We start from the raw sequence: 16,647 nt of genomic DNA, 5'->3' as shown, positions 1-16,647 counted from the left end.
CTTGCGCCATTTATTATGGCACTTTTAACGCAAGAGCAGGTGGTAAAAGGGGGCTTCCATTCTTTAGAATGGGCCCCTATGTACTCTGCAGGAGTAGCGCCAATATTTTGGCGCTACTCCTGCAGACTACATGAATAGCGTCCTAAAAAATGACACTATTGCCCCCTACCCTGCGCCATGGTGCATCATATTTTAAACACGGCACACACATGGTGGAGGTAGGGGAGTTGTAAGGGGTGCAGCGAAAGTGGCGCTGCACTCGGTGCAGCGACACTTTCCATTAATCTGTTCCTATAGTTTTGTATGTTTGCGCCGCTTTTGCATCAAAAAATGACGCAAACGTGGTGCAAAAAAAAGTATAAATATGGGCCTCGGTGTGATAGTTTCTGGTTTTTGCATCATGAAACCAATAGATTGATTATTTGAGAGCAGTGATGAGCTAAAATAAACCATCAAAAAAGCTGTTTCATATAGAAGTATTGTTTTTTTTACTGGTAGAAAATTACCCATATTTTGTTTTGTTATCTTTGTAGGTTTGGGCAGGGCTCGCTGTTCAACCTGGGGCAGTGGGAATATTCTCACACTGGACAGGGACATCTATTTTTTCAGTGGGGCCTGCAACTACATCTTTGTGAGAGTCTGCCAGAACACACCGCCGGAAGTCTTCAATGTACAGTATCAACAGGGGGAGAGTGGAACCATGAAGGTCATCACCATCCTGATTGGACCAATCAACATCGTTGTTCAAGGGCAGACAATCACTATTAACAACAAGTGAGTGCTCATGCTTGGACATTAAGCAACAGGATGCTTTTTCTTTGTAGGGTTTAATGAGTGAAAGAAGCAAAGAGTCGGGCCTCATTATGACCCTGGCGTCACCAGACCGCCAGGGTCATGGTCGCGGTCGGACTGCCGCCGGAGCTGCAGTCTGACCACTAAATAATGACCGTGACAAACGCGCCATGGTCGGACCGCTGGCATTGCTACTTTTCTGCCGCCAGACAGCGTGGCGGTGCCAGCGGTCCCAATCCACCAGGGAAGCTCTGCAAGCAGCGCTGCACTGGGGGTTACAACCCCTCTCTCCGCGGACGTTTACATGGTGATTTCACCGCTAAGTAAATGCTGGCGGAGACTAGGTGATAGGGGGCCTTGCACTGCTCGTGCACTTGGCATGGGTAGTGCGGGGGTCCCCCAGGCCAGCCCTGTTGCGCAAATCACTGTTTGCTTTGCAGATGTCTGCTTTGCAGACAGTTATTTACGTGACGCACAACAGCATCGCCGCCGGCTGCATTACGAGCCGGCATCAATGTTGTTGTGCTTTTCCTGCTGGACCAGCGGGTGGAAACTGTGTTTCTGACCGCTGGCCCAGTGGGAAACTCATATTAGGGCCAGCGGGAAGGAGACGCATTGGCGTTCTCCTGTCCTGCCGGAGTTTGGCAGGTGGCCTTTTCCGCCCACCAAACTCTTAATGAGGGCCTCAGTGTAGAATGGATCTAGTGGTATGTTTTAAAGGTGAATAGGGATATTTCCCCAGGCCTGTCTCTCTCGAAGACAGGCCTGTGACAGCCTCTCACATAGCAGCATTCCTAAGCCATGCAGTTCTATTTCAATCGATAATTTCGTAGGAACTGATATGTTTGTGACCCTGACGATTTCCTCATTTTCTGGTCTGCTGTAGACATTAGACATAAATATCATGTCCTAACTGTCGTTTACTAAATGTTATCCCATGGGTTGTATACTTTCTATTATTACCTACAATGACGATATATTTATTTAGACAATATCAAGCTAATAATACTTTATCACATGATAGTCTGACAACAATATTCCCTTTGAAAGCCTGTTTCTCTTTAATATCACACCATAGCCATTAGTCTTTGAAGCTGTTCAACGTGCATAGCCTTATGTCTATTTTATGCACAGGTGAAATTCGGAAAATATCAAATACTCCTGCAGCTACTAACCCTTTTTTGTTTTGTTTGCCAGGAGAGTAAAGATCCCTTACAGCAACAACGGGATCCAGATCATGAAATATGGAAGTCAAACCACTCTTATAGCCAAGCAGCAAGACCTGGAATTGTCTGTCTTCTGGGATAAATTCAGCCTCTCTGTGAGTACCACGAGGGCGCAGGTGGCGTGCTTTCCTAATGAGTAATCTAGAAAGGCAATGATAATACATTCGTTTGGACAGTGCAAAAAATGGGGAACAGAAGCTTTTTCACAAAGCTGGGACAAGTAGGTGTCCAGCAGTAAGCACACCAGTTGGCCATACTCCTGGAGAGTGTTACCCTCTGTTTCAGAAGAGAGACATCTATGGATTATTCCATCAGCAGCGGGATAGAAGTAGTGATCCTTGTGGGGGAAAGGGAGAAGGGGCATCATGTGGCCCTGTGAAGAGCCTCCATATGTCTCCTTCAATGTCGGTAGAAACTATAGCTCTGAGAATCGATAGATCCTCCTAAATTTGTTTTGCTTGGGGCAAAAAAATAAAAGCAGTATCAGTTAATGATATCAGGAGGTACAGGGCATATGTTGAGCTTACAGAGGAATGAAACATCTTATTTTCTTGAGCCTTAACAGTCATTTGAAAACCCACAGGTTGATGTTGACAGCAAATATGCCAACCAAACCTGTGGGATGTGTGGAAACTTTAACGGCGAACACCTGGATGAGTTTAAAGAAGAAGGTAAGCTCATGTGAGAGACTCAAGAGTTTAAATAATGTTTTATGTTTTATGTTAAGCCCTTCTCTGAAGTGGTGAGACTGATTTCCTGTTGGTCCATGCTGGTTTATCTGCAGTGATCAAGTGGTCTATTTGGTCTGGATTTGGACTGGTTTCCGATCACAGTAGACCTATTCAGTTACTGGGATTGGAGCAGGTACCATCCACTGAGATTTCTATCCAGCCCTAGAAGGACAGGAATACAGAAGGGAAGGAGCGGAATGGCTATTGACATTGTACTGCTTAAAAATATTCTTGAAAAGTTGCAATTTAAAAAACTGATGCATTCACAGTGCTGTAGCTGTTGCAGGTACAGAGTATCAGGGTGAGTTGTAGCACATACATATCACTAGTATCTTCGCAAGGCATCCTGCTTGTCTCGACTAGACTACCATAGAAATGCAGTAGAAGCTCCTTAGACCACAATAGCAGGCTACGTTGTACGTTGATTCAATGTGGGGGGCCCTGTACTTTAAGTGAATGCCCACTTTGTGTAAGCATTCAATCCCATAAATCACATAGAAAGCCCACAAAAAGGCCTGGGTCTGTTGGCACCACCACGGGATATGGAGGTGACAGAGGAGACATTGTTATGGGAAAAGGCTGTATGCTACAACAACAGATGCCTAAACTACACATGCCTCAACAACACTGACTGAACCACAACCCCATCTTTCCCACGCATGTCTTTACTGCACATACTTTAACAACAAATTTCATTGTAAAAGCATGTTTGCTAAAGGAATATGTGTGGTAAATTAGACACCCCAGCACTCCATCATATGCCTTAACATCCCACCTTCCCAGCACTGCAAGCCACCCTGCCCAAGCCCTTAAAACTACCCCTTCCTCTAACCCCACTCTGAGGCCTATAACCCTGCCCCCTTCCAATAAGTACCCCAACACCAGCTCCCCCACCTGTAGCTCTAAAACTGACACCTACCCTGAAAACTGCCCCTTCCCCCACCCTGAGTCCCCGACCCCACCCTTCCCTGAAAACGACACACCCAACCTGAGTCCTAAAACCGACCACCTGCCAAAAAACAGCCCTGGCCCCCCCCCAACCCTAAAACCACCCCTGAAAACTGCCCCTTTCCCCCTGCCCTGAGCCCTCGGTCCGCACCCTGTCCTGAAAACTACTGTGCCCTTTCCCCACCCTGAGCCCTAAAACTGACCCCCTGCCACAACAAACGTGAACCCCCTCACCCTGAGTCCTACAACTGCCCTGTAAACTGCCTCTTCCCCCGCCCTGAGCACTTTGACCCCACCATGCACTGAAAACTACCCCATATTCCCTCCTGAGCCCTAAAACAGACCCTCTTCCCAAAAAAATAACCCAAATCCCCCCGCCCTGAGCCCTAAAATAATCCCTCAAAACTGGTCCTTCCCCCGCCCTGAGCCCTCCAACCCCACCCTGCCCTTAAAACAACCCCAACCGCCACCAGCCTTGCCCCAGCTCCACTTACCTGGCCGTGTTGGGAGCCTCCTTCCTGTCCTCTCCCCGCTGTTCTTCAGACCACTGTCTGCCTTAACCATGCATATTAATGGTGCCTTAACCACGCATGTGCCTGGTTAAGGCACATGCGTGGTTCAGACAAGCAGGGTTCCACTTGCGTAGTAACAGCACGCATGGCTCTGCCGGGTTGAAAGGGCCATTTCCCATAGGAAAAGCAATCAATGCTGAAGGCCACAGTGAATGGCATTGACAAAGATTCATAGGAAATCTTTTCCACACCTTCTACAAAGGCAATTGTTAGGTACCACAATGCAACACAGTACCTGTCTGAGGTCCCAGTAGACCAGGAAGGAGAGAAACTCTAAGCTATTTATTAGATACTCTGGCAAAACATTGTGGGGATTCTTGTAGTGAAGGTGGGTCTTGTGTGATGAGTTTGGTGCTTGTGCTGAAATGGGGTTATCTTTATGTCACTTGTGGCAAAGTTCAGGAAAACGGGCCGGCAGCTGGTCACTAAGTACAAGCAGTGCACCAGGAGAGCTTGGTTGATCCCACAATTCTATATGTGAGCCGCAGATCAATAATCACAGTTAACTATCATTACTGAGATTCTTCTTGGCCCCTAGTTATGAGTCGCTGGTCACTAGGGGAGAACTACTTTTGTCCTTTACTGGTAGAACGCAGCACTATTGTAAAGGTTGTCCTTGGTATCCTAATAGGAAGACAGGTTGTATCCCAGGCTGTAATATGGAAGTATTTTCTCTATGGCCATAGGCATTTCACAACATCTGGTGCAGTCTGGAAAGTAGCATGGATTCTCTAGCTCACTGTCACATTTCTTCGGCAGGAGGGAATCTTGTATTTCCATACCAGTATGCCATGATTCAGCAGATAGATGACCCAGGGGTGACCTGCCCATTTCAGACTGGTGCAAGCGCGATGCTGCCAAATGACACTTATGTAAGTATCATCCTGCTCATTCCCTGTAATAACGTGTACTGATCACAACCAAATATTTCAAATTCGGAATCGTAGCCTAAATCCTAACAGGAACCGTTTACAGTTAATCTCCCACAAATATTTGCAGCAACAAAGAAGTCACCAAACCATTATTTCTGACTGAATTGAGGCCCACACATTTATTTTTATGGATTAATCAAGGGATGCATAAACGTGCAATGCCCCTACAATAATGGAAACATTATCTGGGTCATCCAATTCATGGCCTAGGGTTCCTGTATACTTGGCTTTGCATCTGGTTCTCGGTTATAGGGATGCTACAAATCCTTACATGGTTGCCGAGGGGTGCTACAAATCCATGCATGGTTGCTGGCCACCTGAAGAGGGCAGAGCTTGTGTTCTCATTATACAAGCCAACAGTCCTGATTTAATCTACGACTCAACCTTTCTCTTCCAGGTCACCGACTGCATGGAACTGCTCGACCATGTGTCATTATCCTGCACAGTGCCGAAAGCCAACTTCATTGGCCCATGCCAAAGAGACTTGTACTACTGTAGCACACCAGGCATGCCTAATTGTGTCTGCTCTACGCTGTCACAATACTCCAGTCAATGTGCCAACAGCATGCAGCCAGTCAACAACTGGAGGAGCCAAACTTTCTGCCGTAAGTGGTCATTGTGGGTGACCAGTGGTAGTTTCTAAAGTAGGACATTGGGTCTCCACACCCCCAGTGTGTAACTCATTTTAACTCATTGTTTCAGATTCTGTTGCCTCAAAACAACAAACTACAATGCAATACAATTAGTTACTAGCTGCATGACCCTCGTTGTAAATAAGTGTCAGGCCTCCAGGAATGTTCAAAGAATAATATGTAATCATATGCAAAGTTTTGTTTTACAAGTGGGAAAAATAGGGGTCCTGTCTCTTATGGATCTATTTAAAAACTTTTCTATGTGGGGAAACAAATGAGAAGACAAGACCACTCAGTCATTCTACGTGTGTGTGGCCGTGATGTTTACCTCGCATATTTTGAGTCTTTTGGATATAAAAGCTAAATGAATAAATGTAGGGACACTGTGGTGAAGCAACTTCACAACTAATACAGAGCAGATAGCCAGAGTCAACAGAAAGTGACAATATGCCTCAGCCTTAGACAAATTTGGTTGACCACAGGATGTGGTCATTGTGACGATACGGACCAAACTTGCATGTCCTCGACCTCCCTCCACCTAGTTTTCTACTATACCCTGAAGAGCCTATGCATATTCATACCTTGAAATTGGTGTATTCTTATCCTCTTTCCATTGGTGAAGAACCAATTGTTTGAATGGGTGTTCTAGCCATTTTCACAGCTTAAATGTACAGTGAGTCTGGGGTTGCTGAGCACCTCCACACCACATGTTCAGGTGCTCTGCTTTTTTCTGCCTTCTTCTTCACATTCATCATCACCCCCTCTCCCAGCCCAGGCCTTCTCTGTTTAGATTAGCTCTAACACTAGACTTTGAATTATGCTCTATGCAACTTTACGGTGTCACTCAGATGCATGAAGTGAAGAGTTGCAAAAAGTGGTCGCAAATTGTGTACCAACTTTCTGTGACTTTTCTATGATTTTATGATGGAACTTATGTATCATTAGTCACATAATCTCCAGTCGCCAGGTGTGGCATAATAACCTGCCAAGTGGATATTAAATAGGCTGTTCACTATTTGTGACTCCCTGCTATTAGCTACTAACACATGGATGGTGGCCTGCAAAGAACATCACACCGCCATTCCTTTGTGTGGATTTCCAAATAGAAAACGATTTTTTTTTTCAAAGCAGCCCTTGTTTCTTAAGGTGTTTTAAAAAAATAAAACATTCTCGTTTAGGAAGACATTTGGGGGAGGCTCACTGGACCACTCCCTGCACCCACTGAGTTTGTCCGACACCATTCTGAAATGGAATCTCTTCCCCTTTAAGAATTAGGTACCACCTCCTTTGAGTTGTCATTGGCCAGGCAATGGTCTGAAACCAATAAAACATCTATTCGAAAAGAAAATGAGGATGGAACTTCCCATGTATGCCTCTTCTTAATTACGGTACGGAATGGGTGAAAAACCCATTTTGCATGCCGGAAATCAATTTCAAACTTTCAAAATGTGTTTAATACATTGTAAACAACATTTTCTGATCACAAACCATGTGATTTTGAGAATCGCAGGGTTATGAACACAAACATGGTTTTGTGCATCTGGGCCTTGGAGCAATAGAAACGAAAAAATACACATTCCAATTAATATATCACACTTCGGTTATTCTAAATATTGTATTTGTCTGCAGGTAAATTTGTGCTTTTTTGTTTCACAACCACAAAAACATTCTTTTGTGTATTAAAAATGTCACTTTATCCTTGAATGACATCGCTACTGACCCACCATAGGGTGTCCAGATCCTGAAAATCAGAAACGTGGACATTCTACAAAGTCATAGGCTAACAATTTTGAATCAACTGAGGGAAAGAGAATGCCATAACATTCAGCACCTAGGCAATGAGCCATTAAGGGGAATTAACTGCACTTTTCATCTTTTTTAATTAAGTTGCATTCTGCTTGGGGTTGTTCTATACTAGAACACTTAAAACATGTCCTTCTCTGTGTTCAGCTGACACTTTTTGGAAACTGAGTCATGTGTTCATTTTACTGAAATTTCATGTGACAAATGAGTAAAACTGGGATTGTCCTAGCAAATTCGGGATGCCTGGGCTCTCAGTCCTATTTGTTCCTGAAAAAGAACCTTATGGAACATGATATGCATATTGCTCTTCTCTATTACAGCTATCACTGCCTGCCCAGCTAATCAGGTGTACAACGAGAGCGGAATGCCCTGTATCGCCACATGTACCAACCCCCAGTACACGTGTCCATCCAATCACCCTGGAGTGTACGGCTGCTTCTGCCCAAAAGGTATTCTTCATTTCACTTCAACCCAATAATTTCCGTACATCTGTTAACTCACCCATACTTACATGAATAATGCAAAATAAAGATACCAGGGATAATGTGCAAATACCCAGATGGCATCCAGAAGGCTATATGTGCTTCGTGGCAAAATTGTGTCTCACCCCAAAAAGTATTATTGTGGAATGTAAAGTGAGAAGTTATGATGGGGGAAGAGTTGGTGGTGCGAGGGAAGACGATGAGGGTGAAAGTAGGGAAGAGGGAGAGAACCACAGGAGCGGAGAAGAAGAAACATGCCAACATGATGAGAGGTGTGGAAGACAGTGAGAAAGGGGAAGGGAAGTAGTAGCGAGCGCTGGATAGTCTCCTGGGAACAATGTATAATGAGGCCGAGGTAATTTCTCAAAAACATTACATAAATGAGAGCTGGTTAGAAAGAAGGGGCGGGGGATCACCAAGAGCAAGCTATAGGGTTACGGAGATGGAGACAGAGTGACAGCGATATTGAGAAGGTAGGAAGGCATAAACGAACACAATGAAAGGAAATTCTGAAAGACCGAGGGAGACAGAAACATGTAAGTAAAGGGTAAATAAAAAGCAAATTGGGAGAATCGGAGGTGAGGAGAGAAGTAAGAAAAAGAGGAGAGAAACATGGAAAGGAACAGAGTGGGAGAGAGGAAACGTAAAATGGGACTTCAGTGAAAGGGAGATGAAAAATAAAATCATATATGGAAGGGTGGGGTGAGGAAATGAGATAAATGTGTGAGAGACAGAGTGAAAAGAAATAGGGTCAAGAGCCTTAGCGGTATATGAATAATATATCTGCATAAAGAGAGGTTCTGCAAGAGGATCACAAGACAAATACGGTGGAACTGACTGTGGTTTGCAGAAGGAGGAATCTGCTTAACCTTTGTACTTTGTAATGCAGGTACTGTTCTGAATGACATCACTGGCACTGGTGAATGTGTCCCGGTAAATGAATGTCCATGTAAAATCAATGAGCAAATCTACTCCCAGAATGAGACAGAAACGTCTTCTTGCCAAACCTGGTGAGTACCAGACCCACTCAATGAAGAAGGGATGGGATTGTGATATATGACTGACATCAAAATCCATTGTGGAGCCCCAGGCATTACCTGGCTATTCTGGCAGTTTTATGCTCAGGTGTTGATCGGCACAAAAGGCCCTTTCTTGGCCCGGATGCTACTACAATAGCTAGTGTGGAATTAAACTGCAACAATACTGACTACATGACATCAATTACCACTATATTATCAAGCTAAGCATAGTGTGTATATATATATATATATATATATATATATATATATATATATATATATATATATATAGGCTAGTGTAGATTTACTATTCCTAACTCCACATCTATGTACCTTGATTTTATATATATATATATATATATATATATATATTTGTGTATATGGATATATATACATATATGTGTGTGTGTGTGTGTGTGTATATATATATATACACACACATCTATGTAAATACATATATATTTTTTTCAAGGTGTGTATTTGTGGAGATAAGAATAGTAAATCAGCATTTGTCTATATATACTTACCTTCCTCATATAGTGGTTGTCTATATCCTTCACATGGCATTGCTGTAGGTCTATGCTTTGCAACTTGACTTCTAACACAGTCATTAATATTCACTGGTCACTTCATGAGCCTCAAAGTACTTATCTCCTCCACTTCATGTGCATAAATCTCAGCTTCAAAAGTGGCAGTTAACATGGCATTCTTCATGCAACTAACTATATAAACTTTATAAGAACTAGTAATTGTTATAACTCTTTATGTCGCTACAACTTACAAACCAATGTACATCTCTCAAGCATACCCGCGGGCTTCAGTCAGCAACACGTGTCTAAGAACCTGAGGCAAGGTCCTTCATATATTGGCAATCTCTGCCCACAAAGAAAACACTGGGCACATCAGACTGCATTCGGTTCTGCGAGGCTCCAGATTTCTGCCCCTTCTTGACGTGCTGCCAAACGTACAAATTTGCTTTGAAAAAGAAAGTTCTGAAAATACACTCACTTGTCCCTCCTTCTGTAGAAGTAGTCAGAAACTTGGAAAGAATATCTAGGAGTTTCTCTTCTATGCCTAAATCGCTTTAGCTGTTAAAGAAACAGACATATCATAAGGTCATATAAATGGGTAAACTAAGACGAATATTTATGATGAAGAGACGTGGCCGCGTCCACACTTCGAAGGCTGAGAGATTGCCATTGTCTTACATACATCAGTAATACAGCCCCGATATATCCCTATTAATATGGCTTCCTGCCCAACACCTGCAATAGCACAGAAATGTCACATCTAAGATTATTTTGCCACATGGAATAATAATATTGAGCAAATCGAAATTAAGAAGGGATGCATGGACTACTTAAGCTCCATTCTTGCAAGACGAATGGTTTCAACTTCCTTAGAGAAAAAAAGAGGAATTTGGAGGTATCTGGGCGATTTTTTAAAACTCGGGGGTCATTACGAGTTTGGCAGTCAGAAACATCCAACAGCCAAACTCCTGACGAGGGGACCGCTGCTGTGCTGGTGATCCTGTCTCCCACCGGTCCCATTACAACTTTCACATTGGGCTGATGGGGGGGAACCAAGGTTACCACCCGTCAGCCCAGTGGGAAAGGTGCAGCAGCATTGTTCCTGGCTCATAACTGAACCAGCTGCAATGCTGCAGCACGCAGGGTGCACCAGCACCCTTGAATTGCGCACTGTCTTCACAGCAGCAGTGTACATTTCAAAGGTGCTGGGCAGGGGGACCGCTGCACTGCCCATACCATGTGCATTGCAGGGGCCCCCTGTGGCCCCTGTACTTGTTCTCCGCCAGCCTTTTCATGGCAGTCAGATCGTCAGGAAAAGGCTGACGGAGAACAAGGTTGTAATCAGCACACCCAAGACCTCCCTTATCCAATCAGAGATCCTGGCGGAGAAGGCGGTCTCCTGGTGGGACCGCCAGGGTCGTAATGTGGAGGTCCAACCTCCACAGCTGCTGCGGTCCAACCGCCACCACGAGTCTGGCGGCCTTGAGACCGTCAGACTTTTAATCAGGCCCTCTCTGTCTGGATATGAATGCACATCTTCAACAGCTTCTACTTGTTCTTTTTCGGCTCACTTACACAATAACCTGGTAAACAAAATCGTTGACAAAAATATTGTGTCAGAATTTTTTTTACCACAATATTTTGATGCTATATTTATAATGGTAAGTACAAAAATATTGTACAAAAATATTGTTGGCACTAATATCCACATATAGACAAAAATATGGATTTTTTTAAATAAATAGAGTTTAAAGTTGTAAATGTTAAATATTTTCATATACATTTTTAATGCTATGTGAATTAAATATATTCCACTTATATTTAATACTATATATATAAATAAATACATTTATATAAATATACAAACACATATACATGTATTTATAAATGAATATGTGTATATTTACGGTTCCCTCAGTTCTCACAGCTGAGACCCTAGCGACATAGATGCGCGTAGGGTGAGGAGCCCAAAATACAAAATCACTTCCAAAGCAGTAATGTTTGGAAAGTGTGCACTTGTCATGGGGGCCAAGGTGTGGCTTCTTTGCATGTCGGCACCAGATTAAATTGAAAATGATCAAGAGTGTGTCAGAGTTTTCATCACACGGGAGTGTGTGCTTTCCAAACATTGCTGCGTTGGAAGTGGTTTTGCACATATATACACTTAACACACATATGGTGTAACATACGTAATAAAAGTATTTATTTTACAAATAAAATTAATGTATTAACTGAAACAAATTCAAATAATTAACAAAATATTTTAACCACTATATTATTGAAAACAATACTAACAACTTAAATATTCAAAATGATATCACTTACCTCAAAAAACCATATTCTTGACAAACAGTATTTGTGCATCACAGTATTTGTATATCACAATACTTATTTTCTACTATTACTGCTTCCCAATATTTCAAAATCAATATTTGGTCTAAACACCTTCTAACTTACTTTGAGGCTCATTTCCCAACTGCTTCCTCTGCGCATGGATTACCTTCCTCAAATTCTGTTTACTGTAAGAATACATGTTTTGTGATGAGGGATGCTTATGTAGATGTCTACAATTCCTGGTAACTTGAAATGTAAATGAATACGAAATTTGAAATATTTGGCATGCCTTCTGGTGTTTTGGATTCTGGAACCTTTCAGTTCTTTCTTTCGAGCCTGCACTGAAAGAAAAGAGTCCGTCAGTGGTGAATATGATTAATGATATACTATACCTGTTAGATGAAGACCACCAAGGTCAGGGTCTATCCAGTTTGTGCCATATTTTCAGTGTAAACTTTGCTCAGGGGTCACGAGATTCCAAACGAAGCACACCCTCGCACTGCATGCTGAGTCTGACCAAGCTTGTTTGTTTCTCTTCCGTTCCAGCCAATGCCTCATGGGGCAGTGGGTGTGCTCTGATGAAAATTGTCCAGGGAGGTGCTCCATCGAGGGAGGATCACAAATCTCCAGTTTCGATACCAAAATGTTCCAGTTCCACGGAATTTGTGAATATGTTCTTCTCTCGGTAAGACTGAACAGAATCATTTTTTTCTATATGCTAAGATCGACGTGTTCAATCCGTGAACAAAGGGTGAGACGTTCATGCCAGACACTCATAACGTCCTGAACTGTCTAGTTGTAGCAACTGCTATGACGTGTGGGGCAAGAGCCGTTGGTAGCATTTTAACCACATTTCATGCACGTTATATTTGCAGAGAATTTTAGAATATGGGGAAAGGTTTCGGTCCTTCTTTTGTTGTAACAGAACACATTTGTTCTCTAATGGCCTGATTATCAGTTTGACGGATGGGAAAGCCCGTCTGTCAAACTCACGACAGGGTGGCCGGCACCTTCATGGCGACCACTGTGCCTGACCTATTAGGAGTTTTGGTGGGGGGAAACCTCGGTTTCCGCTGGTCTAATGGGAAACAGGCTACAGCATTGTCTCCGGCTCGTAATTTAGCCAGCGGCAGTGCTGTAGACTGCATGGCACACAAGCACCCTGGCAATGTTCAGACAGTGAACATTGCAACAGTGCTGGGCAGGGGGACCTCTGCATGGCTCATGCAAAGTGCATGGGCAGTGCAGGCTCTTCCCCCCCCCCATCACCTGTTCTACGCCAGCCTTTTCATGGTGGTAATACTGCCATGGGAAGGCTGGAGGAGAATGAGATCGTAATCCGCAGGGCAGTGCTGCATTCTGCGCTGCCCTGACGGATTACGATCTCTGCCACCGTCAGTCCATCAGGAACATCGATCACGGCCAAGACTCTGAGACCCTGACGGTCTGACTGCCAGGGTCCTAATGTGGCGGTCAGACTGCCTCAGCAGCAGCGGTCCTGACTGCCACCATGGGACTGGCAGTCTTAAGACCGCCTGCCTCGTATTGTGGCCCTAAATCATGTGAGGCAAGAGTGACAGAAAGATTGCCCAGGCCTTGAAAGGATACTGTTTAGTGTTAGGTGATGCGGAGAAGGTTTCTTGTTGATGGAAGGGTATATCATGGGTTTCTCTTCGAGGTACCACAAAGCCAGCCATGAAGGTACATATGGGGGCAGTCTAGAGAGTATTTACATTCTGGACCATTACGCAGCTGGTGGGTGGCAAAACAGCATGGAAGCCATTACTTGGCTTGGCTTGTTAGTGTTCACAATAAGGAGCCCACTGGAGGAAGGCCTTTAATTAATGAAAGACTTATCTCTTGTTGACAACAGATACTCCAATTATTAGCACCAACTAGCTTACCCAATTTATAGTGTGTGGAGGAATTTCAAATTGAATTTGTTAGAATATTGGCTCTTCTATTTTTCCATAAAAGGAATGATGCACCTTTTTTCCTTTTCTTTCATGGAACAGAGCTCCAATTTGCCACACAATGGAACCCTCATTGCCAAATTTGAAAGTTGTGGCATCTCCTCATCTGAAACCTGTTTGAGCAGCCTCACCTATGCGACGTTTGGGGTAAGAGCACTGGGTGCAGGACTTGCTGTGGAAAGAATACATGTAAACAATGTATGAGGTCCTCATTTCCTACCTTAAGAACAATTTAGCGTTTTTGCACAGTAAATGACAACGCCAACTGCACTAGGCAAAACAATGTCACAATACAAATTGTGGTATCAATAGTCAGTAGTCAAATTGTCTGCCCTACCACCAGAGCACTCTTAGCATTCAATGGTGAAAAGGGCGTCAAAGGAGCTTGCTTCCTACTCAGCTCCACATCTAAAAAAAAGCAACACATAGTTATGTACGTTTCGCAAATGTTGAAAACCCAACAATATATGATGTTTTTTGTATTTCATGGCATATAAAACGATACTGCTTACTTTTACGAGGCATTTTGGATATGAACTATTTGCTTGGTAGACAATGTATTATAATTTTCTATCATGCCATATTCACTCTGATGCATAAATGTTCTCTATTCTCTATGGAATATTAAATCTGTAATCGAGATTTATTTAATGTCCCAGGACACATTGGAGCCTCTGGAAACAATTGTAATTAGCAACCAAGACCATCTCATTGTCAACACAGAAATTAGACCACTGCCGCACGTTACAGGTAATTATTAGTCTAAGGTCCCTGGACCCTTTCCACTCTGGGTGTATAGATTTCTGTCAATGCTTGGGCAAGATTGCAGGGACAGACTGCTGTGTTCTACATGGGTCATGAAACAGTACCCTTTATGAGGAGAGTCATGCCGAACGTGATGGATCACATCCGCTCATCTCTTGCCTTACAGATGGCCTGATTGTGTTCCGAGCATCTTCTACGCACACGGTGCTCTACAGTGATTTTGGGCTGGAGGTGGTGATCCAGAGGTTGCCTGTGTTCAGCGTCTATGTTTCAGTGCATAATAGCTTTGCCGGTTCCACCAAAGGTAAGAAAGTGATGGGCACAAATTGAATTGGTATGGATCTGTGCCTGTGCTGTTTTAAGACTCATCCAATGACTGGCAAAAAGATCTGGAGTTGAAGTAGTCTCTGCTAATTCAGAAGGTATTCAGAAGGTATTACACAACACTTCTCTCAACAGGATAGTGATGCACTACCAAATGAGACACAGGGAAATCCCCTAATTGACTAGAGCACTGTGGGCTGCTTTTCACCGCTGGGTGGGTTGAAGAATCCACAGTGCGTCCATACACGAAGCAGCTCTAAGGTAGCAACATGATATTTTCTTAAAGGCACATGATTGGTGGATGCAGGGAAATAATGTTCTTCTGCACTGTGTAAGACCATAAAATATTGGAATATCTCAAGAATCTCTCTTCTGGACAGTTTGAAAAATCTATGACTTTTTAATCAACAAAGCTAGAAGGATATTTGATAATATTATGAAAGTTCCTTGGGGTAGAACCCCCACTTGCCTAAACAACAGTGGAATTGATTATGTTTGCTCACTCAGACTCATGTTAAAGAGCATTCACGGAGCTGATTCTAACTCCCAACCCAGGCCACGAGCATGGAGAAATGCTACAGCAGGGTAGTGGGGGTGATAGGAGGGGAAGGAGCCAGTCAGCCTATCTGAATTGAATCTAAAACTATAATGGTCAATGTAGCAGTGGGATGTCCGCTATACTGGTAAGAAGAAAATATTAAAAGCAATTGAAGAGGAACTTGAAAATGATTAACAAAGATGGCTTGTGGAGAAGTGTGGCACAATGGTTACAGCAGCAGACCCTGATGCACAGATCTGGCCCGGGACCAGGGTTCAATTCCCACCTCTGTAGGTCTTGGGCTCAATTCCCTTGGACCAGATAATTCTTGCCTCAGTGCCTAATCTAATTAATGTATCCCACTCTGTAACTCTGAGCAATAGCTTGCTTAATCTCCACAACAGTGCTTGGATGCCTGGCTTCACCCTGGGGCTGTCCAGGAGTGGGTGCCTCACAGGGAAAAGCCAGGAGAGGTTCCACAGCGGTATGCGTACAGCGCCTTTAGACTCTAACGGGTGAGTAGTGTGCTATACAAGTGCGAAGTTTACGTTTTTTTTTATTGTGGGTTGGGAAGAGTACTATTTGGGGAAATGTGTAAAGGCAAGAAACTATTGGAAAGGGCATTGCCCTGGCAAGACACTTTCTACCTAAGTGGCAGTGAGAGGAATTTTGACACACTGGGGTTTTTAATCATCCCATTGCGAGCAGGTAATTGTCACCACCCAAAGTACCTGTTGGGCTGCACTTTTCAGGTCGATACACATGCGGTGACAATTGCTTGGTTGCGATGCTTGTCTTAAGGTCCAACAGAGTAGCATTCCTTTGGTATGTCACTGCTGCCGGCGGGGTGTCTCTGTACTTAGAGCATACCAAGCACCCTTCTCCCACACTCACGGGCCTCATTGAACCACATGCTGTCAGATTCAATGTATCTTGGACTTGGTTTGTTTCTTTTAGATTCAGCTGTCTATTGATACTTGCTTGCAGCAGCATTGGTGCTTGCACCATCAGGATGGCGTCAAATATTATGCCCAATCCAAGAAGCC

General features: G+C 43.6%; 1 protein-coding gene across 1 annotated transcript in view; it reads left to right on the top strand.

Annotated features, from left to right (window-relative positions):
- Nucleotides 1-16,647, top strand: part of LOC138283522 (mucin-6) — a 117,599-nt gene that overhangs the window by 4,265 nt on the left and 96,687 nt on the right. The window contains exons 2-12 of the mRNA XM_069221462.1: nt 534-774; nt 1,990-2,113; nt 2,602-2,689; nt 5,032-5,141; nt 5,599-5,806; nt 7,957-8,085; nt 9,008-9,128; nt 12,548-12,686; nt 14,017-14,121; nt 14,634-14,724; nt 14,906-15,043. Coding sequence (XP_069077563.1) covers nt 534-774; nt 1,990-2,113; nt 2,602-2,689; nt 5,032-5,141; nt 5,599-5,806; nt 7,957-8,085; nt 9,008-9,128; nt 12,548-12,686; nt 14,017-14,121; nt 14,634-14,724; nt 14,906-15,043 — 1,494 coding nt within the window. The remainder of the gene's footprint in view (nt 1-533; nt 775-1,989; nt 2,114-2,601; nt 2,690-5,031; nt 5,142-5,598; nt 5,807-7,956; nt 8,086-9,007; nt 9,129-12,547; nt 12,687-14,016; nt 14,122-14,633; nt 14,725-14,905; nt 15,044-16,647) is intronic.

The sequence above is a fragment of the Pleurodeles waltl genome, chromosome 3_1, assembly GCF_031143425.1.
Source record: "Pleurodeles waltl isolate 20211129_DDA chromosome 3_1, aPleWal1.hap1.20221129, whole genome shotgun sequence".
Classification (NCBI taxonomy): Eukaryota; Metazoa; Chordata; class Amphibia; order Caudata; family Salamandridae; genus Pleurodeles; species Pleurodeles waltl.
This window is presented reverse-complemented; position numbering and strand designations above follow the sequence as displayed.